The 21,179-nt window shown below is 30.1% G+C and overlaps 5 protein-coding genes and 2 long non-coding RNA genes across 19 annotated transcripts; 6 read left to right on the top strand and 1 right to left on the bottom strand.

Moving 5' to 3' along the window:
* Window positions 1-88: 88 nt before the first annotated feature.
* LOC128884116 (uncharacterized) lies at window positions 89-2,836 on the top strand. The gene is made up of 7 exons (XM_054137198.1): window positions 89-304; window positions 359-753; window positions 802-1,280; window positions 1,735-2,127; window positions 2,178-2,248; window positions 2,312-2,395; window positions 2,449-2,836. The coding sequence occupies exons 1-7, from the start codon at window positions 177-179 to the stop codon at window positions 2,576-2,578; spliced, it is 1,680 nt and encodes a 559-aa protein (XP_053993173.1). The 5' UTR covers window positions 89-176; the 3' UTR covers window positions 2,579-2,836.
* A 1,948-nt stretch (window positions 2,837-4,784) lies between these two features.
* LOC128883727 (uncharacterized) lies at window positions 4,785-7,696 on the top strand. 6 transcript variants are annotated; one of them, XM_054136384.1, is made up of 11 exons: window positions 4,785-4,905; window positions 4,953-5,027; window positions 5,118-5,330; window positions 5,383-5,788; window positions 5,840-5,962; window positions 6,034-6,134; window positions 6,213-6,481; window positions 6,551-6,647; window positions 6,707-6,791; window positions 6,896-6,970; window positions 7,014-7,696. In XM_054136384.1, the coding sequence occupies exons 1-11, from the start codon at window positions 4,837-4,839 to the stop codon at window positions 7,367-7,369; spliced, it is 1,869 nt and encodes a 622-aa protein (XP_053992359.1). In that variant the 5' UTR covers window positions 4,785-4,836; the 3' UTR covers window positions 7,370-7,696. The 6 variants fall into 6 exon arrangements, with proteins under 6 accessions (XP_053992359.1, XP_053992356.1, XP_053992358.1 ...); XM_054136381.1 differs by having other exon boundaries at window positions 4,953-5,024; window positions 5,383-5,962; XM_054136383.1 differs by having other exon boundaries at window positions 5,383-5,962; window positions 7,044-7,696.
* A 478-nt stretch (window positions 7,697-8,174) lies between these two features.
* LOC128884452 (uncharacterized) lies at window positions 8,175-9,718 on the bottom strand. 3 transcript variants are annotated; one of them, XR_008459391.1, is made up of 4 exons: window positions 9,327-9,718; window positions 9,109-9,268; window positions 8,726-9,053; window positions 8,175-8,668 (listed from the first exon to the last, which is right to left on the bottom strand). It is a non-coding gene; the product is annotated as an uncharacterized LOC128884452 (long non-coding RNA). The 3 variants fall into 3 exon arrangements; XR_008459392.1 differs by having other exon boundaries at window positions 8,726-9,071; window positions 9,109-9,718; XR_008459390.1 differs by having other exon boundaries at window positions 9,109-9,718.
* Window positions 9,719-10,132: 414 nt separating this feature from the next.
* LOC128883726 (uncharacterized) lies at window positions 10,133-13,327 on the top strand. Of its 5 annotated transcripts, XM_054136378.1 has the most exons (16): window positions 10,133-10,273; window positions 10,355-10,441; window positions 10,490-10,628; window positions 10,876-10,936; window positions 10,992-11,143; window positions 11,195-11,333; window positions 11,405-11,496; window positions 11,548-11,626; window positions 11,684-11,700; window positions 11,830-11,967; window positions 12,018-12,163; window positions 12,234-12,289; window positions 12,347-12,515; window positions 12,581-12,692; window positions 12,744-12,871; window positions 12,923-13,327. In XM_054136378.1, the coding sequence occupies exons 2-16, from the start codon at window positions 10,377-10,379 to the stop codon at window positions 12,924-12,926; spliced, it is 1,497 nt and encodes a 498-aa protein (XP_053992353.1). In that variant the 5' UTR covers window positions 10,133-10,273; window positions 10,355-10,376; the 3' UTR covers window positions 12,927-13,327. The 5 variants fall into 5 exon arrangements, with proteins under 5 accessions (XP_053992353.1, XP_053992351.1, XP_053992349.1 ...); XM_054136376.1 differs by having other exon boundaries at window positions 11,195-11,279; window positions 11,408-11,496; window positions 11,548-11,700; window positions 12,923-13,325; XM_054136374.1 differs by having other exon boundaries at window positions 11,548-11,700; window positions 12,923-13,324.
* A 1,573-nt stretch (window positions 13,328-14,900) lies between these two features.
* LOC128884474 (uncharacterized) lies at window positions 14,901-16,686 on the top strand. Its single transcript, XM_054137905.1, has 2 exons — window positions 14,901-15,053; window positions 15,136-16,686. The coding sequence occupies exons 1-2, from the start codon at window positions 15,027-15,029 to the stop codon at window positions 16,684-16,686; spliced, it is 1,578 nt and encodes a 525-aa protein (XP_053993880.1). The 5' UTR covers window positions 14,901-15,026.
* Window positions 16,687-16,845: 159 nt separating this feature from the next.
* LOC128884171 (protein GrpE-like) lies at window positions 16,846-18,179 on the top strand. Its single transcript, XM_054137308.1, has 6 exons — window positions 16,846-17,295; window positions 17,381-17,476; window positions 17,532-17,633; window positions 17,696-17,758; window positions 17,806-17,867; window positions 17,923-18,179. The coding sequence occupies exons 1-6, from the start codon at window positions 16,909-16,911 to the stop codon at window positions 17,948-17,950; spliced, it is 738 nt and encodes a 245-aa protein (XP_053993283.1). The 5' UTR covers window positions 16,846-16,908; the 3' UTR covers window positions 17,951-18,179.
* A 242-nt stretch (window positions 18,180-18,421) lies between these two features.
* On the top strand, window positions 18,422-19,958 carry LOC128883994 (uncharacterized). 2 transcript variants are annotated; one of them, XR_008459193.1, is made up of 3 exons: window positions 18,422-19,392; window positions 19,457-19,756; window positions 19,803-19,958. It is a non-coding gene; the product is annotated as an uncharacterized LOC128883994 (long non-coding RNA). The 2 variants fall into 2 exon arrangements; XR_008459192.1 differs by lacking the exon at window positions 19,803-19,958 and having other exon boundaries at window positions 19,457-19,801.
* The last annotated feature ends 1,221 nt before the right edge of the window (window positions 19,959-21,179 follow it).

Below are 21,179 nucleotides of genomic sequence, written 5' to 3'. Positions count from 1 at the left end.
AATTTCTGCTGGTTGAATTTAAAAAAAAACAGGGTGGAGTCAAGCCACATTATAAGAATAAAATAATTACAGTATTTCATCAATTTTTCAGTAAATATTTTTTTTTTTTCAAATTATGTTTGATATAGCAATTTCAAAAATTTCATTTTTCAAACTAAAGTGATAGTTACTCTATAATGTATCTTCCGGCAACATTTTGGTATGACTCAAGCACCGCCATTATTGAAACTACCAGGAAACATCACACTCCACTTCACTATCATTTACGTCAACATGACTATATGAGTTTCCAGCGTGAACTAAGGTTGGTTATTTCTCAAAGGAACAAACAGAGATTTATACAAAAACGTTTCTACAGAGCAGGTGCTAATCCTTTTGTTTTAGACGAATGCGGACGTACCCCATTAGACCTCGCATTACTGCAAATGGAAGATTTGCTAGTAACAGCGTTTTGTACAACATTTTCTATAGATGTTTTGATGAGAAATATTCAGTATCATTTGAGACATCCTGCTAAATTTAAACCAAATTATACTGCTGCTTATGCTTCCATGTACGAGCATCATAACAATATTCGGTTGAATTATTGTGCTGAGGACTCACCTGACTACGGATTAAGCTTGGGTACTGGAGCTTTTAAAGAATGCCCAAGGTACGTACCGAGAAAATTCGAATTTTATCAACATAATTTACTTCCAAAACGTGCTTACCAAGAAAAGCTAAACTTTACGCAAGAACAAAATACATCATGCGGTAACAATTGATTGTTTCCATGATAAGACAAAAGAAGGGTTTTTTTAGAAAAAAAACTGTATAAATGTAATCATGAAGCTCATGACCATTACCCACAAACGACGGAAGACCAAATTAAACTAAAATCAAACAAAGGAATATATACAAAATTTTCAAAGAGTATAAAACCGCCACATGAATCACAGGAATTTATTTCCCAAACGCACAATTTGCCGTATCCAAATCGAAATTCTTTTGAAAAAAAGTTTCATAATAAATTATTGTTAGTTGTTGAAGACAGTTTATTAAATTTGAATAAAAATCAAATAAAAAGTCGTATGAATCTTATTGAATCTCAGCTAGCAGGATTAGCACGTGTTATAACTATAATGGCCACAAGCGCTAGTTTGCGCCATCAAGCCATAACATTCCGTTCAATTTTATCAAAAAAAAAATGTTCAGATGTTGCAACCAAGAACCATCTGACCCATCATCCTTTTATTTTTGAATACTTTTCTTTTCCTTACCTTTTTTTTGGAGTATTGCAGGTAAATCTATTTAATATTAATTTTGAGTAAAATTCAATAACCTGATATTATTGTGTATAAATTTGTAATACAGTATTAGAGTTATGCGTACATAGAAATTCTATTTATTATTCGTTACCTAGCAAAATTGGAGTTAGAACAGTTTCAACTATGTTTATCTCTTCTTTCTTCATGGAATGAAACGTTGTTTTTGTTTTTATTTAAATGCTTTTGCTTTATTCAAAATAGACTGTGTTTTGTACGTCAAATGAATTGTTTAGCATTATATTAGTTAGAGTTCCTGATTTTTGTAATCAAAAAATAATTGCTACTAATACGCTAGATGCTGTTAGGATTGCAAGGGCGAATGTTATACTGTTTAGTTTATGTTTATGTTGTATAAATTTTTATTGTCTCAAAAGGAAAAAAAAATATTCTTGCAAGTAGAAATTAATTAATAAACTATACTATTCAGATAATTTTTGAAACGTATTTTGAAGATAAGAACCAACATAACTTCAACTTGACAAATCCTGTAGATGGGCGCCGACTCATAAATTTAGTTTTTCAGAAACGTTTAAAAGGCCACGAAATTCTATTCTTTCTAAAAAAACTTAACAACTATTTAGTGCTTTATATATCTGTCATGGGAATACAACATTTTAAACCTTCTCGAAATTTAGCAGAATCCCTTTTGTACATGGCTTTTTGTTTAGATACAACCCCTTTGTTTGATATTATATGTAAGTCTTGCATTATTTTTGAAGGGAAGACTCATTTCGATTGGTCCTCAACGCTTAAAACGCTCATTTTACATAAAAAAAAACTGGACGTGTTTCTTTTTCCGTTACTATCACAAAAATTAATGGTAAATTCTTGAAATAATTGTTAACATGTAAAATTTCTTGTTGAGAAAAGAATTTAAAGGGAAAATCGCACAATAACGAAAATTTCGTTTTACAAAATTCGCTAAGCCACTCGGCCTCAGTGTGAGTTTATTTCCTAGAATCAACTCTAAAATTGATTAATGCGTGTTTTTCACGACCTGTTAGGCAAAACACACAGTCTTTTTTTTCTAAAGCATCAAAAGAATTTAATGATGCCTTTATAGACCTTTTTAAAGAAATATTTGGAGTGTAAGAAAAAAATTATTTTTTTTCATGAATATGTTTTTCTTGTTTTTACGCAGATGCGCTTTGCATCATTTGAAAATTATATTTCATCGCTGGTTTCATCATCATCTTTATCATCATCATCATCACCTTTTACAAGGAAAAGAAAACATTTCATTTCCTCAACATATTTCAAACCTTAGCTAGAAAAAGATTGTGCAGGTGTTTTAAGACGCATAAGACTGCTGAATATTTTTTTATCAGTAACCTTTTTCCGTACACTTGAATGGTGCCCAAAACTACGTTATTGTAGTGATTTTTTTTTTTACTTTAGTCATTCATAAGCAATACAAATAATTTCTTATGTCTTAAAATCTATTTATATGGAATACATAATGTGAATTTTAGGTGTACTCATGTATAATTTTTTTTGAAACTTATTAATTCAATTCATTTTTTTTGATTAAAAAATGTAAAGTATTATTTGGGAAGTACAGTCTTAACAAGAATCATAAGAGTAAACTTCTTCTTTGCTATTATTAAATCCGAACGTCAATAAATATCGCAACTCCAAACAAATTTATTTTTTACTAAGAAATTCACAAATCATTTATTATATTGTCATTTAAGGACTACTTATGAAACCACTAATAGAAGCCTGTGGTTGAAGTGTCGGTTGCGAAATAAGTAAATTCCAAAAATTTACTTTTAACTATAAACAATTTTTTTCTGACCCTATACTACTGAAAACCGAAAAGTTTTACAAGGTTTAAATAGTTGTTTGTTCCGTTTTATGAAGCTGCGAAGTGCTAATGATGTCCGAGAGAAAAAAAAATTAACAAATTTTGAATATAATGAAAACAAAAAGATGCTTTGTTAGGATTTTAAAAATAATTCCGTTTCATAACTTGAAACCTGCGTCAACCCTTGCGTAGGTAAATATACTGCGTGCATTTTCAAAAATTATGTAATAAAACATATGTTTTTTTTTAAATATTATTCCCTTTACAAATAAAAGCATTGGTTTCAACTGGTCAATTCCGGTTTTAAATAAAACGATTTTATGAAACTTGTAAATTTCTTCTTGTTAATCAAAAACTCGACTCCACAAAAGACTCATAAAAAAAATTTATTATTTATGCGTGTAGTGTATATTTACTTACAGTGAATACGTGTAGCAAGAGTCAATCTATGTAATAGTATTGTATAACGAAGATACTAAACAATATTTCCGTTGGATCAGAAAAGAACGTAATATCAAGAACAAACTTTAAATCAAATGACTGTACTTGCTTTATAGTTTAATACTTGAACAGTTGAAGTAAAAATTCCATGAGTAGCTTACGTAGAACCGGACATACAGTTTTTTTAAGCTGGACATAAACACTTACAAGCATTATCGTTGGATTTTTTTCCTACATTACACATATCGTATTGTTTAACTGTATTCTTCTGAACTTAATTTAAAAAGTTACGAACTGTAAAAAAAACTATATTAAAAATACCTAGCTCGTTTTTTTTAACGGAGCAAAATGTTTATTAAATGCATGGTCTATACTTCTTGATTTGTTGGATCAATAGTACAGATTTAAATTAAGCACTATTATGATTGAAATATGTGGTAAAAAATTTTTTTTTTTAGAAAACAAGTATTAATGGCTGGATGTAGAAATTTTTTTTATACTCTAAGGCAAAAAACTAAGGTTTTTTTACTCTGTTTTATTCTATATCCCTAAAAAAAAGTTTCAAGTAAAACTCTTATTAAAAAAAAGTTCATTCTGATTTTTTTTTGAAGCTAAATAAACGTATTTGTACATCGATCTTTTACGTGTAGTGTAGAGATAATTTGATAAAACATTAAATCTGTGTTAAAAATATCCACCAATCCTTTATTATATAACAAAACAACTTGTAGGGCAGGTCACGCATAAGAAGAACAAAAAGTTTGTCGATTTTTAGTTTATTTAAAGTAAATAACTATTGGTTTATGGCTCTCTTGCAAAGCAAAACAAAAAAATAATAATAGTAGTATTAAAAAATGAATTATGCACTGTGTACAAAAAAACACTTTATGTAAAAAAAAAAAATATGCATCATTCGTTAATAGTTTTCGCATAAAAAAAAATTACAAAAGTATTTTTTTTTCTACTCTTTTGATAGGTAGAAACTAAATTTTAGTTTTCAAACTTTAAATTTATTATGCTATTTACAGCATAGACTCTCTCAATACTTTATTAACAGTTAGTAGTTCTACTAAGTGAGATTAACAAGAAGGAATAAAAAAAAAGTTTTTAAAATTCATAGTAGAAAATTATTTTATAGTTATGAATTGTAAAATATTGTTGAAATTATATCTAAAAATTATGAACAGTTAAAAAGTCAATAGGTCCAGATAAATTTGAATTTTTATAATGATTTATTGTCGTAAAGTCCTAGCAACCATGGAATAATAGCAGTTCGTGTTAATGAGCAGTTCAACATTGACCGAATGGATTGAAAAATACCAATTTTCAGTTATAGCTCATTTAGATTTGGTCAGTGTTCAATTCAACAATACATGCTAAATTTGAAACGTTTCTAGGATTGCTTTTATGCCCAAGTAGAACAAAGGCGATTAAATATCCCATCAGATACTCCTTTAGCTGTTTATCAGGTGGTTGTCAAAGTCAATGAATCAAAGTTTTATTATGCTACGTCATGTTGTTACTTTTTGTGTGTTGTTGTTCTACATTTTTCATTATACTAGTGGGATGGAATTATTGCAGTCAATTATGCAGCGAAAAAAACAGGTGTTTGTCGAGGTCTTCGGGTAATTGAAGCAAAGAAGCTGTGCCCTTGTTTGCAACTCGTTCATGTCGGAATTATAGGGTTGAATCCATCAGAGGATTCTTCTACCGTAACACCAGATCGTCAAAAGCACAAAGTTTGTTTAAAGCGTTATCGTGATGCTTCTCAAGAGGTGCTGGTTTTCATAAAACGTGTGTTAATTTCATCTGTTATAATTTTAAAAGGTTTTAGATGTCCTTTCACATTACTATAGCGACCATTTTCAGAGAACATCAATTGATGAAGTTTATATAGATCTTTCAACGTATATTAAGCAACTTTTAAGATCTATTATAGAGTGTTTAGCTCCCTTAGTTCAAGTATTTAAATGCCAAAATTTTTCATCTTTTACACAGGATCATAATCATTCGAACTGTGTACAAAATGGGATCACATGTGCAAAAAACACTAATGGTTCTTGTGATATATGGAAATTTTGCGATGAACACGGTTGTCCGCTTTGGATTGATACAAAAAATGCGAATTCTGCATGCCTCACTGAACCCAAACAAGAAATTATTTTATGGATCATTTTGTGGTTACAGTGGTTCGATCACGATTTTAACAACAAAATCGAGTCATTCAGAATTGGTACTTCGAAATACGAGATACTTAAAAATGTAGCTAAAAATCTTTTCGAAGACCAAACAGGGCTTTTATATGAAATAGGAAAAGATTGTGTCTTCCGTTCTTTAATTTTGCGAAATGTTGATCCGGAAACTAACACCTGTATACCATTTTTCTTACGTGATATGAATCAAAATAGTATGCTTTCAAATGAATTCGTTTTGTCATACTTGCAGTTAAATAAAAAATTTACTATTATTGTTTTTCAGATTTTCCGTTAATTTTAGGAAGTTTTCTTGTATATAAAACACGAAAAGACATTAAGATAAAAACCGGATTTAATGTTAGTGCAGGCATCGCTAAAACAAAGGTATGATATTTTTTTGCATAAAATATGAAATTATACATCGCAGTCTATAATTTCTTTCCTATCTCTTTAACTTTTAAGTTTTTTGCAAAAAGACTTTCGTCTGAATTTAAACCAAATACTCAAACAATACTTTTTAACAAGGATATTATTCCATTATTAAAAACGATTCCTCTCACTAGTGCAAACAGCATGCGCGGAAAGACTGGCCGCTGGATCGCTGCAGTGCTCCCCGACGTCAAATATCTCTATGACATACCTTCCAAGTATACATTGAGCGCATTAAAGCTCAAATTCCGTTCGTATCCAGCGTGTAACGATTTTGTAGAATGGTTGTACAAGTTTGCAACGTAAATATAGATTTAATTATAAAGAACCGTCATGTAAATTTTACCATGTTTTCTGTCTGGTGATTGTAGTGGCGCCTCGGAGGAATCTGTTCGTTCCGTAACACAAGTAAAGTCCATGATTTCTTGTAAAACATTTCAAGATGTGCATACTATGGAAGACTTACACGTAACCTTATCAATGGATTCAACGGAATCAATTATTTTGTTCTGCATAATTTACTGTAGAATTGGATTCAGCTTATTTGTGCTGATTTGTCCGAAAGATTGGTGACTGAGTTTAATAAAAATCAACGTTTCCCTAAAGATTTCGGTAAATTTTGGAATCTTTTTTTAACTTTTTGTTTTTTCTCTGTCTGTCTTTTTCTACTCTCTCAATGCATATAAAAATTCATTCTTTTGTAAATGTGTTTACAGTGCTACATATAACCGGTGGTACTCCAGTGGCCTCTCGTACTAGATCTCTGCCAGCTTTTCTGTGTTCTTTTACAGGTGAGAAACGCATTATAAATTAAACAAATACAAACAATTTTAGACCAAAATCATGTCGCATCTAAATTAGTAGAACGTATGATTAGTACTCTTTCTTCACGGATTTCTCCCAAACAACTTTTCCCGTGCAACCGATTAGGTTTAGGTGCCAATTTAACAACTGCTCAAGGACAGCGTTGTAACAATTCTCTTTTATCATTATGTACCAAAAAAAAGGTTCTTAATAATTTGTCTGATTGTGATAAATTAAAAAAGCTGGACTCTTGTATTGTTAAAACGAAATTATTAAAACCCCAGATAGTTTCACGAAAATGCCAAAAAAAGAAAAAAAAAAAGGGTAAAATTTTATCTCGTTATTTGTGCCCTTCTGTCTGCTTGCCTTCATGTTTAGAAACATAACATAAAGTCTTTTTAAAAAAAAATCATTCGTCCCGTTTTTATACGCTAATTTCTATTATTGTTTCAAGTTAAAAATGTTCAATTGTTATTTGAGTGCATTTTTTGCTATCTCGGTTTTTCGCCTGACCGCAAGAAAAATTTCATATCCTTCTAAAAAATAGTTTTATAATATATTTCTTTCGTCGTACATAATGAATTTCTGATATTCAAGATTCGATTTTTTTAATAACGATCATATCTCTTAACGGATGACTCACTTTGTTTGTTAAAACTTATTCGTCGTCTTACCTTATCTTAACACCGTTTAGTTGCTAAACTTGCACCAAATAAAATTGTTTGCTGATATGAAAAGCAGCAAGATAAATTTGACACAATCTTTTTATAAAAAAAAAACAACCGAATGACATGTATTGCAGACTAACCAAATAGAGACGAAAAAAAATGTTGTTTAAGAATAAGATCATTTTAGCACGAAGCGTAAAAGAGGTATAAATAGCGAAAGTTTTTTCATCTACCATAATAGCGCTAATAAATTTTTCTAGACTAGTGTTTTTTAGTAGCTTCAAGATGTATTAGACCATCTAGAATAGATGTCTTTATAAAAGTCCTTTAAAAGAAGTGTTTTAACGCAGGCTACACCTAATGTCAATACCGCAAGCAACAACCAAAATTTCTTGAATTAGCATAGTTAAACTTGATTACGTTTTCCTTGGAAAGGGAATGCAAGTGTTCGAATGTAGATTTTTATTTAATGTATTAATGTAGAAAAAATTATTGGTCGAACTAACATATGGTTTAACACGATTAGATGTAAATTTGTTTAACTCAGAAAAAAATAGTTTTTAAAATTTAGTTGCTCTGGGGATTCATCATTAATGCTACGAGTTTCACTTTGATAAATTTTCTTTGCATATTAATTTTAGGTAAAAGCGTTATGCATAAAATTACATAGGTAAGGCAAAACATAATTTTGAGTATGGTAACCTAACTTCAAAAAACGACTTTTTGTAAACTAAACAAATACATTATGCTTTCTTAAAAACACTTTATATAACTCATGTTTTGAGAGTCTATATCATGAATTGAAGAAACTGATTATTTATTAGATCATTTATAAGTCCTCAAACAATACAGAGTGTTTTGGGAAGGAAATTAAACTCAATGGTTTAATTTTTTTTTTTTGTGAATCACTTAACTGTGCTTATAAGGTAAACTGTATGCTTCAAGTGTCATAACGAGTTTCACTAGCGTTGTTGTTTCTATTCCTGAGAGGCTATTTTTCATAAGTAGACAATAACTCTGATAAAAACATTAATAAGTGTGAATTATACAGCGAATTAAATGAGATGTTCTCACATTCATGGTAGTTCAACCTGTCAACCAACACATACGAGAGCTGAATCAAGATACGCAAAATATAATTAAATCATGACAATAATAACTTTAATTTTCGATAAAATGTAATATGATAACGAAGCATACTCTTTTTTTTTCATCGTTAAAAAAGTTAATAAAATGGAGTTTTAAACATTTTACACAATTACCCAAATCTTATTTGTAGGTAATGACATCATGCAAACAAAACTTATGTTGAAGCAGACAGAAAACTAGAAAAACTTGTTAAGCCATGTATATTTTTAGACTTAACGCTAATCAATGGATTATGTTGTTACAAGTACAAGGCCTACATAATTCATAACACCTATAAAGAATATAAACGTATTATTAAAAAAATCTACCTTCATCGTTTTACAAGAATTTTACTAGGATAACTTGGTTTTATATGTTTAAAAGCCATGATGCTTTAAAAAATGAAATCGTTCTCTTGTACAAACATACTGCAGACTGTTAAAAGAACAAAGACGCATTTGGTTAAATTTAGTGTTTCAACTACGATGCCTAAGAACATATACAACTAATATTATCAAATAATACTCAATGGTTAAGGGGGCATAACCTGATGGAGAAACTATTGATCACAAGTATACTGTAAAAAGAATTTTACTTCTATTGTACAGATCTTGGTATAGATATATTTCTCTTATCTTAGTTATATCTTTTAAACCATATGTCAGAATTTTTTTCGATAATATTGTTTAAAAAAACAGATCACACACGTATTTGTTGTTTATGAGAGAATTGATTTAAACAATAACGTTATAAAACTGTTTGATAAGGCGAGTGTTCTTCGCAAAACGATTTCTATATAGGATGAATGAATACGGTTACTGAATACGAAATTTATTTGATTAACAAATAGCGTTGTCGCAGAAAATTTTCTTAAAAGGATTTCTTAATTTTTATGACGTCTTAAAAAAGTAGCACTAGATTTTTTGCAAATCACGACTGTAACTTGATTCAAATAATTCACAAAACATTTCTTTAAAATAAGGCTTCCAAATATAACTTACAAGAATTTACTTCTATGTATTAACAATCGTAGTGATTCATACAAATCGTTTTTTTTGTATAAGTATTGACTTATGTGATAACCTCAGGAATTTTTTTAAATCATAAAATTGACAGAGTTTATACAAATAGTTAAACGAATCTGTCAATGTCAGAGAAGACTCTCCTAAAAAATACTTTTTTATAAATTAATACAGGATTTTAAAATAGAAATGAAGAACACTACTAGTGATAATAAAAAGAATAAAACCATTAATTGTTAGCATTTTTGTAGTTTTAACAAACCTGCAAACTACCGAAGACAGAAAATAAAAGGTGGATAAGAAACAAAAACTGGGAACCATTACAGAAGAACGTAAATCCTTAGTAAAATAACTCTAGAAGCGTTTAATGTTCCCTAGAGTGTACAGGTCAAAAGAAATTAACAATTATCAGTTTAAAATGTCTTTTCGTTATTATTAAAAGAAATTTTATTGGATTCGAAATATCTGAATGGTACTATTATGAATAATAAACATTCACATCCAATTTCTGGTAACTATCTAAATAACAATAAATCAAAAAAAAATTGTGTAGAAAACTCAATAAAGACAGTTTTATGTCAAGTGAAGCGAAGATCCAACTCGACAGGAGTGACTTGGAAATCATTCGAGCCTGTTTAGGGTAATCAATCTATATTAGAATTAAAATTAATGAATTTTTTTTTGGTAGAAGTGATAATCCAATTATTACACAAAATTTATTATCATATTCGTTAAATGGTAGCGATCACTGGATGTTAGAGCCATGGAAGGATATTTTAAGTGTGGTTAATCGTGCATCTAACCATTTTTTGTTTACGCTAAATGAGGTAACATTTTTAGTCTACAGAATATTTTCTAAAAGTTTATCCAACTTATCATCTACATATAACTATAGTTCAGTAGCTTTGTATGCAATACCAAGGATTTTTTTGAAGCTATATGAAATTTCTATGTATTACTTGTAAACGGCAACAGAACGAATATATACTAAGTTTATATATATAAAGAAAACAAATATACAAAAAAAATGAAGTTACCATAAAAACTTTTTTATTATGCTACTTCTTTTCTTAGGTTCAAAGAGTTGTGGATTTAGCATTAAAGGAAATGGGAATGCTTTACGCAACACCCGCAGGTATACAAAGTTTTTATAGATCAATAGTCAAGTAAATAATTTTTGGCGGGAGCAGAAACGTTATTAGATGTGGCAAGTGCTCTTAGCTTGTCACATTGTATATTGAAACAAGATATTGTGATGAAACATATTATGGAGGCATATGATCCGAATCTCCGACGAACTTTTTTAAAAAAAGTTTCTAATGAACCTTTATATTGCGTTAAAGTTGAACATATATTTTATGCCATTCATTCAATCTAACAATAATTTTTCAAGGGTCTTAACAAACCTCAACCTAGTGTATCTCTTTTACAAAAAATGTCCAACGCCGTTTCTGAAGGTTTCGACTTTTTCATGAAAGGTTTTCCTACAGAAACCCAATTATTTCAAGACACAACTTGTCAATCTTTTGAATGTAATACGTAAATTTTTTTTGTTAAACTAGTTTTGTACGCTACCGTACATTGTTCCCTGCTATGTGAGTAGTAGTTCTCGAAAGACACCTACCCTTTAACGAAGTTTCGTTGGCGGATTTCACTCACATGAACACCTTAATATTACATTTTGAAACCATTCAGGCTAGTTTTTCATCATTATTTTCTTAATTGTAATTTTGAGCAATACATCAGACTGTCGCTAAAAAATTTTTGGACTGTGTTAAACAAAATAAGTTTCCGGATTTAGCTGATGATCCTGTTATGTCAATGTGTAATTTGCAAGATAGCAGCGGACAATGCAGTATTTTGGCAATGCCATATGTTTTAGCATTTCTTGAAAAAAATGTAATATTTTTCAAAAAAGTAGATTCGTGTGATTGCTTTATTGTTAGTTCGGATTTCTATAAAAATTTTTATTATATATGTTTGAACTTGCGAAATCTACAAATCATTATTTTGTCTACTATACAATAGATGCGGAAGTTGCGAAGTAATGATGATGCGTTTATATTTGCTTGGTTTTTGGCTTTTTACGAAAGGGATTGTAACTGTCAACCTTTTTCATGCAATATCGAAAGTGATTCCACTAGCAGTAATGCAACCACAGTGCATGTAATTATGTCTATTACTCAGATAAAACAAAAAATTTTTTTGTATAAAAGGGTATAAAAATAGTGTGGAATCGGCCTAAAACGCAAGATAACGGCATAAGTAATGAAATGGAGATTACGGAAGCAGATAAAGCTCACCTACTAGAAATGTATGCGGAAATAACTTTACGTAGCCGTATAATTGATTGTGATACCAAGTAAATTTTGTTCAAAGATGTTTTGTTTGAAAAATTACGTAAACCATCTTTGCGATTTCGTGCACCGCAGAATAGCCCTTGCAGCAACTCAGTGTAAAAATTGCTTAAAAATAAGCAAAAAGAAAAGTGCGTTGAATGTAATGATATTACATAAGTTCTATTGATAATAATGGATACATGTAGCTGCGATACTTTGGGTGAGGAAGAAAAAACTTTGGGAATCTCAGCAAAAAGATTTTGAGTCCCAACTCCTTCGATTGGAGGAGGTGAAATTAATGCGTGACGCGTCGTCAACTCTTGGAGTCGTGACGAACGTTTTACATTCAAGTTGTACTACTACTAAAACAGTTTTGTAAGCCCCAAAGTCGTTGACAATCCTTCATAAGACATTACAGTTGTTTTACACTGTTTTAATAGAAAAGAGACAAGTCGACTGGCTATTGATGTTTCATCCTTTTTAGAAGATTCCCAACAAGAGTTAAATCAAACTCAAAATCTGTTTATTTCATCTAAAAATAATAGCATTAATGTATTTAATGAATTAAAAGATTTTTCCAATATAGTGGGACGTTGTTTGTAGGACTCAGAGTTAGAGGAAGAATATCGCACCCTTCTATACGATACAATGGACGAGGTCCCTGAATGTGAACTTCCGCAGCTAAAAGAGTCCGAATTTGAAACAAAAGCACCTACACTTCTTCCATCCCTGTAAGAATAATTTATCTTTACTTTTAGTGTGACCAAATATTATGAGAACAGTTAAAAAGTATATTGTTTGTTAACTTTATAATAAACGAATACTTTAAAATCGGAGGATTTTACCCATAACTTAAATTATTGACTGTGCTTTTTTCCAAGGACTGTTTAAAATTATATGTGTCTTCTTAACCGTATTCAAACAATAAGACCTTATTAAAAAAAGCATTTTGGTAATATTGACGCGCTTCTTTTTGTACACTATCAGACGTACACTTAAATCACAACCACCTTTCTTTTAAATTATAAACTGTGAAATGAAAATTTTTCCCTTTTTAGATAAACAAATTTTGCATATTCTTTATTTAAAGTCATTCGTTTTTTACCAAAATTGCTTCATACTAGCAATCAATAATTTTTTTTATGATTAATGCGTGTCGCATTGTGAATAGAATTTTTTTTTAAGCAAATGGTATAAAAAAGCAAATTCTATGTGCTAGAGTTTTAGTAACTCTTTATGAAAAAAAGTAATCTAAAGTTTTTAATCGAACGTCAGTAATAGATCACTAAATGATTTGTAGGTTTTGGTCAAGTCACAAATCTGACGCTCAGTGAGAAATCGGCAGGTATAGAAGATCGAGTAAAACAATCTTATTTCTCTTTCAAAACAATTTTCAGCATAATTTTTCTGAAAATGACTAAAAACAAGAAGCGGAAAACGGTCCATCAAAAAGACTTTATTACAGCAAAGAAAAAAATTGGAAAACGCTTTTATAATAATAATAGTACAGAAAAAAAGGAAATCACTATAAAGCCTATTAAGCTTATAACTCAAAAAGCTTTATTGCGTGCACATATCTCCAACCAATGCGTAACTTCTAAAAAACTGTCGCTTAATGAACTCATTGCGCAGGTTAAGTGTTTCATTCCGTAGTAGAGTATGTTTTATTATTTTTATTGCAGACTTGTCATCATAACGATCGTATAAGGCACGATGCTTTAAAAGGGTTATTGGAACTATTTGATAGATATAGTGAACAGCTCTATCCTCAAATAGGCTACATCATAGCTTCAATTTCTAAATTAATCGTTGATAGCGACCAAAATGTTCGTCGTTGTTATCGGTTACTATTAAAGGTTTTACTGAATAAGTTGCAAGAAAACGACAATAGTTTAACACTTAATTCCCAAAATAAATCAACACGCGAATCACAACGACTAGGACCTTTTATCATGCAATTAGGACTACAACTTCGTTCGTGTATAACACACAAAGACGCAGCGATTCGAACTGAAACGCTTTCTCTATTAGAAATTTTAGCGTCTAGCCATGCTCTCAATTCAGATTTTCTTCGACAAACCATCATTGCTAGTTATACAGATTCCTCCAATTTTCGTTATTCCCGGAGTCGTGAATTAGATTTTTTGATTCTGGTATGCATTAAATAATTTGTTGAACCAATAAAAACATTAGATAACCGTATTCCGAAACTCGCTTTTGTTTTAGATAGATTTTGCATCAGATTTATTAGAGCGATGCTCCTATCAAACCTTTGATTTTCGACAACTGTTAGACGTCTACGTTATCAATCGAATTATACTTAATATGTTAGGTTTTGAGGAACCAGGAAGCTTCACAAGTTTCCAAAAAAATTTAGTGCCATCCACGCAGGTCACCTCACCCATGTCATTATCCGCATGGATACAAAAGTTTACTGGTACATTTCATTATGCCGAATGCTCCCCCAACTGCATTAGCAATGCTGTTGCTATTTTACATCGTTTTTATAATAACCTTCTAACAATTCTAGAAGTTTTGAAAAACGGAATAGTTACTCCTTGTGCTGATGTTTTTGATAAAATAACATTAAAAAAAAAAAATGTTATTGCTTTTGCTTTTCGTACAATCAAAGAAATGATACGAAGTATTGACCTTTATCAAGATTTCAGCAGATTTAATGAAGAAAAACATTCTCGAAGTACAACAGAGTTTTCGGAAGAAATATTGATATTCTTTCTTCCACACGCAGTGACTCGTGATTTACTATTTACATTAACTCAACTTTTTAAAAAAATAAATTTCATTGATTTCTTTCAATCTTCTTTCGATGTTTCTTTGGTGCAAAATAACTTCTCACAGATTTTTCATCCTTCTAAAGCAAATTCAATGAAAAGTGTTATGAGCGCTAATCATGTACGTTATATTTGTTTTTCTTCTTGTGGGTTTTAAGAATATACTTTTTTTTTCCTCTCATTTGTTTCTATTTTCGTTTCAGATTATAAAACGCTTCATGTCGAGTATTTTCCTAGAATACGGCATGAGAAATATTGCAAAAGCGGATTCTAATTCTATTACCTCTCGCGGTCTTTTTATTTTAAATCATCAAATACGATTGATCATTACAGATTTGTCCATTTGGTTTTATGACAAATACTTTTCTTCAACATATTTAAGTTATTCCATGGTTTTTACATCTCTCTATATCGTTTCGTATAACATTCAAAGTTTTTCAGCTGAAGCAAAAACTGCATTACAGTGTCCTTATTTACACGGACAATTTTTGTCAACTTTTTTATCATTTGCTCACCTTTTGTGTCATCAATTAAATTCAAAAAACTCATTAATAAGTCAGTGTGTGGTACGAGTTGGACAATACTCAAAAGGTAACCCAAAAGATTATTTAAATTGTGCCCAAAAAAATTTCGAAAAATTGATTGATACCCTCAATTCGTCGGTAAAACAAAAAAAAAATATAATGGCATTAAATACTTTGAGCAGTACTTACACTCATGGAGATTGTCCTTCATGGCAAACTGATGAAACAATTATTAGTCTAAAGGCTATTCATAATCAATTTGTGTCTTGTTTTTCAGCATTTCACGACTCTCCTTTAAGATTTTTTAATAGTAATTTACATTTATTAATTGTATCATTATGGGAAACGTGTGTAAACGTATCAATTTCGTCTTTACAAAACTATCAAGTATTATCTTCTCATAAATGTGTATCTTTACTGAATGACATTTATTCACCTACCGAACTTAAAGATACCCAACACCATTGTCATACTGAAAACGAAATAGTTGATAACGCAAAGGTGGACACGGAAAAGGTTAGCAACAAGCCACAAGCATGTAATCCAATAGTTGGTATAACTCTTTCAATATCAGCTGTTATTTGTTCTTTAATGAATGTTTCAATTGATTTGAACATTGATGAAAATGTGGTTCAAAGTTCACGTTATGTCCGTTCAGTATTAGAATCTTTGAAATTTATAAAACGACTCAATGGAACTTATAAACTGCAGGTTGAAGCGTTTCAACAATTTCTATTACAATCCGATAGAATCTTTAAAATTTACTCTAACTGGCTTCTATTACTTTCCCAATATTCTTATAACAGCAGCTGTTTCTTTCACCATCTTTCCATGTTATTAGTCTACGTAAAATGTTTTACTGGATTTTCCGATACTCATCAATTTAACGAAAGTACCGATCGTTTGATCAAGGATATGAGTATACATATGTCTGATATTTTAAGTCAATTCTTTTTTCACGAACGAACCCCAAAAACCCACCCAATAATTTACTCGGCCAGCAGCGACGTTCAAAAAGTAGTATTTTATATCTGGAATACTCTAAATTTTTTAGTCTTAGATAAAAACAATTATTCTCAAAAACATATGTCTGTATGGTCGCCTTTAATCACTACGTTAAATATGAAACAACTATCTAGCGATGTTGTCATGTGTATAAATGATACATTAGCGTATTATAAAATATCCTCTCAAAAATTAAAGCCATCCATTTTCATTGAAAATGTTTAAATGAAATAAATTTCTAATGTTTTACAGATACACAATAAAATGTTTTCTATTAAAAAAGAAAAGTTGCATTTTTTCAATCATTTTGTACCCTACACAATCAATTAATCCAACGAACCTCTCTTTGTTTCTGATAGGCAACTGTTTTACCATATTGTTTAAAGCGTTTTTGCACACGAAGAAAAAAATCGAAATTTATTATTCAAAACAGGAAAAATAATAACAATGTGTACAGCAGTCTTGTTAGGGCGTCGTATGATACGGTTACCTTTAAATTATCTTGGTTATTCTTTCCATATTTCTCGGTGTACTCATAAAATGTGGGTGCCATCCATGAATCAGTGTCACTCACATTATAGGGTACGGCGATTCGTTACTGAGAAGCCTGGTTCAATTCCTTCAGTAAACAAGGTGACTGCGGAAGATGTCGTTTCTTCTTCGGAATCAGATTCTAAAAAAATTCATGATGATAATTCCGACAAGTTTAAGCTTAAAACAGAGCAGGCAAATGATGTTGCTGTTACTAAAAATGTAACAATCGAACACTTACAAGATCGTATTTTGCGAATTTTAGCTGAAAACGAAAATATTATACAACGGCATACTGAAGAGGTTTGTTCAAAATTGACAGAATGAATTTTTATTCTAATATGAGTAAAGCGTTCCATCATATATTTTTTCGTTTTATTTTTTACAGTTAAAAAAAGCAAAACTATATTCTATTTCAAAATTTGCTGAAGGTCTTTTGAATGTTTGTGATAATCTTGAATTAGCGATTCAACACGCTACATCTGTTAAGTTTTTTTTATAATCTTACTTGCAACTCATTCGACTTGCTGAATTTGTAGGAAAGTTTTATGGAAACAAATCCTCTCGTTCAGGGTGTTACCCTAACCTTAGAGAGTCTGAAGAATTTATTAGAAAATTTCAATATTCATTCGTATGAATCGGTAATGTTTTTTCATCCCATTCTCCATCTGTATAATAATTTTGAATCTCGTCTATTTTTAAGCTCAATACAGTATTTTGTCCTTCAAAACACAGCGTTGTTCACGAGGTTGAGGATCCATTAAAAGTAACAACCATACGTTTTTTCAATACGACATTTTATTCTTACTTTAGCCAAAAGGTACCATAGTTGAGGTCATAAAAAAAGGATATATCATTAAAGATCGCGTATTAAGGTAACACCCTGTTTATTATTATCAAAAAAAATTAAGTTTTAACGAATTGCATCAGACCCGCCTCTGTCGTCACTTCCAAATAAAACCTTTTATTTGAACCCATCATTTAATGTTTACATGATAAGTCAAATTAACAATACGTTTTCTTTCAACCTGGCAATATGAAAACGAAATACTAGCTTGTTAGAAGAGCTTTTCTGTATTTTGTGCAATGGTCGTATAATTTTATAATTAAAATTGAAAAAAGAATTTTTTTTTGAAATTGTTTTGTTAGTTTATATTAAGAAAATAAGGATTAATAATTAAATTTTATATTTCATAAAAAAAAAGTAGCATACTTTTTAGAATAAAAATGCGAGTGTTAACAAGCGTTTCAGTCGTATACCAAAATTAATAAATTTACATATGGTTTCTTTTTACTAGATTTAATTTTGGATTCATATTAAAAATATCGAAATATAAAGGATATGCAAAACTGCATGCACGTTTTTTTTCATTTGTTCGGGTGAAATTTTAAATAAACACGTAGGAAAATGGTTTCTTAGAGATTTTTATATAATAACAAAATTTTTATATTCTTCGTCAAAAAATATTCTACTACTTGTTTCTATGCACTAAGTGTCATGCGTCGTATTATTTTCACAAGAAAATTTTTTTTATGGCCAAACATTTTATTTGATAGAAAAAATAAAAAGCCTCAGATTTCTTTTGTATGAATATCCAGGAGGTAAACGTGGAGTTTTATTGGAGATCAAGTTTGTCTTATGAATCGGATATTTAGTATTATTAAATTTAATGAAATAAAACAATATTCAATTCTTCTCATTTTGCTTTTTCTTCTACCAATTTTATTGGTTTTTTTTTTATTTATAATCTGTTGGTTTTTTTATGGGAGCTATATCAATCCTTATAGCCAAAGAAAATTAGAATACATTGAAGAACGACTGGCTCGAGAAGCAGATGCTATAGAGTGTGATATAGAAATGATGCTGTTTTCCAGGAGTAATCGTATAACACATGATAAAACTCATATACGATAAGGAAATCGTTCTTGTGAAGATATTGAATGAAGAAGTTTTTTTTTATTGAATTTTACCCTCGTGCATTTTTATTATTTCCAACCTAGTTCTGGTTTTGTACAAGTCTGACAAATGAAAACTTACATTTTTATTTGAGTGTATTTTATATTCAAAATACTGTGTTTGTTTTATGGGTCAATTCGTTTTTAACATTCCTTTCAAGTAACATGGAGAAGCAAACTGTTTTCTAATGTTTGATGAAATGGGGTAATATTTCTGTTATTAACAAATTAAAAGAATAAATCGTACAAGATGCTAAGAGATTTCCAAATACCAACAGTTTCCATTTCCCTTAAATAAACATTGGCTGGATAATTCTTATTTTGGACATACTATTTTAATTCAACTAAATATGTACGACATACTTTGTTGATAAAAAGTCTCTTGTACAAAATTTTCTAGAACTCTGTTTTATCCCCCCAACCTATATAAAAACGGTATAACAGGTCTGTAAAATGAATAAAATTTTTCATGTTTTATAGCGAAACGTATTACTTTATCTAAATGCAGAAGGGCGACTACAAGAAACAACCGCAATGTTGCCTATCTTTTGAAGGGGTGCCGTTAGAATTGTCTTAGCCAAAAACTACTTTTTATTTCAATCTTATCAATGAAGAAGAACGTCTTAGTAAAATTATTCAATCACAGAAGTAACCTAAAATAGAAACTGACGATAAAAATGTTGCTTGTTATTCGTTAAACAACTGGTTGTGAACCCGGTTGTTTTACGGGTGATTTCTTTTTTTTTGACGTGCACTTTCCATATATTAATTTTTTTTACAAGGAGTAACATTCTTTTGAATTAAAATGGTAGCGGTACATTTTGTGTAACGTTTTAAAAAATTGTCGTTTTTAGTTTCAAGTGCTTTTACTGTATTGATTGCATAAACAAGTTTTCACCCCTGGACGAAAAATGTTTATGCAAATAGCATTGATTTAAGTGATGGTAATAGATAAGCATTTTTTTTAATAGAGCGTTTTATCATTGAGAACCTTGCCAAAGACAAAGCGTTAACAGTGAACCCTAGTTTTTTTACTAGGATACATAAAGTTGATACTACTACTATTTTGTTTTCATAGATTGAGAGCAGTTCTTATTGTTCAAAAAGAGACTACAGGTAGCAACAATATGTGCACGATTTTGCTAACTACAGCGTAATAGAGTTTCATCGTATGCCTTTAAAAGAAAATAAATCGCTTCAAAGATGGGAGTCTCGTTGCCGTGTCAGTAACTCATCACATAAAACTTACGGAGAATAACTCCAAGATATCGAATACACGTGACTAGAGTCGCGTATGAAATAGAATTTTAAATACGTGAAGTATTAAAAACATAAGCCATTTACAATAATAGGTTAAGACGACTTTTTCTTTATTTTCTTGTATGCCAAAAGAAAAAGATTTATAAAACTTAGATTATTTTATAGAGTTTCAAAAAAGTGATGTTCAAATAGAATTGGAAAAATACCTTTTAGTAAAAAAAAATAGGTTTACGTCAATTTCATACCGTTTTACAAATACGAATTTCACTAAATACATAAAGTGTTGAGGCTGAAACCCAACGAAAAAAAGAGTTAAACTTAAGCGAGAGCAATGTTTAGCCGAATATAATCATATATGACAAGTACTAAATAGCTTTACTTGTTGATGTTGGAATACAGAAATATTAAATTTTTTGTTTTTCGTTTTCAGTAAATTGCGACACGGTATTAAATTTTTATTTGACCTCAACGTAACGTGCATGAAGTATTGACGGGAGTTTGGGTAGACGGTTGTATCGTATCTGAGCAACTCATGTTATAGAAAGGAATATATTTTTTGACTATTTTTTGCATTAAAAGAATTGAGTCAAAGCTATTTGACTCTTTCATTTGATCTTCGTTAATCTTAGTGATATTATAAACAAGTTTGAAAGTTTTGAACACCTGTGAACTAAAAGGAGTTTTGAAAGCATTTACAACATCCCAATCTTTGTGATCAGATAACCATGAGGTATTGGTAAAACCAACATCAATGTCAGGTGATTCTTCTAGTTTTTGTACAGGATACATATGTTTACTTTGATTATTGTTCAAATCATTCTTTTCTAAAAAATCCGAAGGTTGGTACCAATCATAATTGGATGTCTCCGATTCTTGTCTGATATCATAATAATGATGACCAGTGTAAGGAATATATCCGTTAACAGTCATACCATAGTGTATTTTCATGTTCCACAAAAACTTAAATCCGG

Source organism: Hylaeus volcanicus, unplaced genomic scaffold (genome assembly GCF_026283585.1).
Source record: "Hylaeus volcanicus isolate JK05 unplaced genomic scaffold, UHH_iyHylVolc1.0_haploid 12237, whole genome shotgun sequence".
Taxonomy (NCBI): domain Eukaryota; kingdom Metazoa; phylum Arthropoda; class Insecta; order Hymenoptera; family Colletidae; genus Hylaeus; species Hylaeus volcanicus.
The sequence above is the reverse complement of the archived record's forward strand: the minus strand, read 5'-3'. Positions and strand labels throughout refer to the sequence as shown.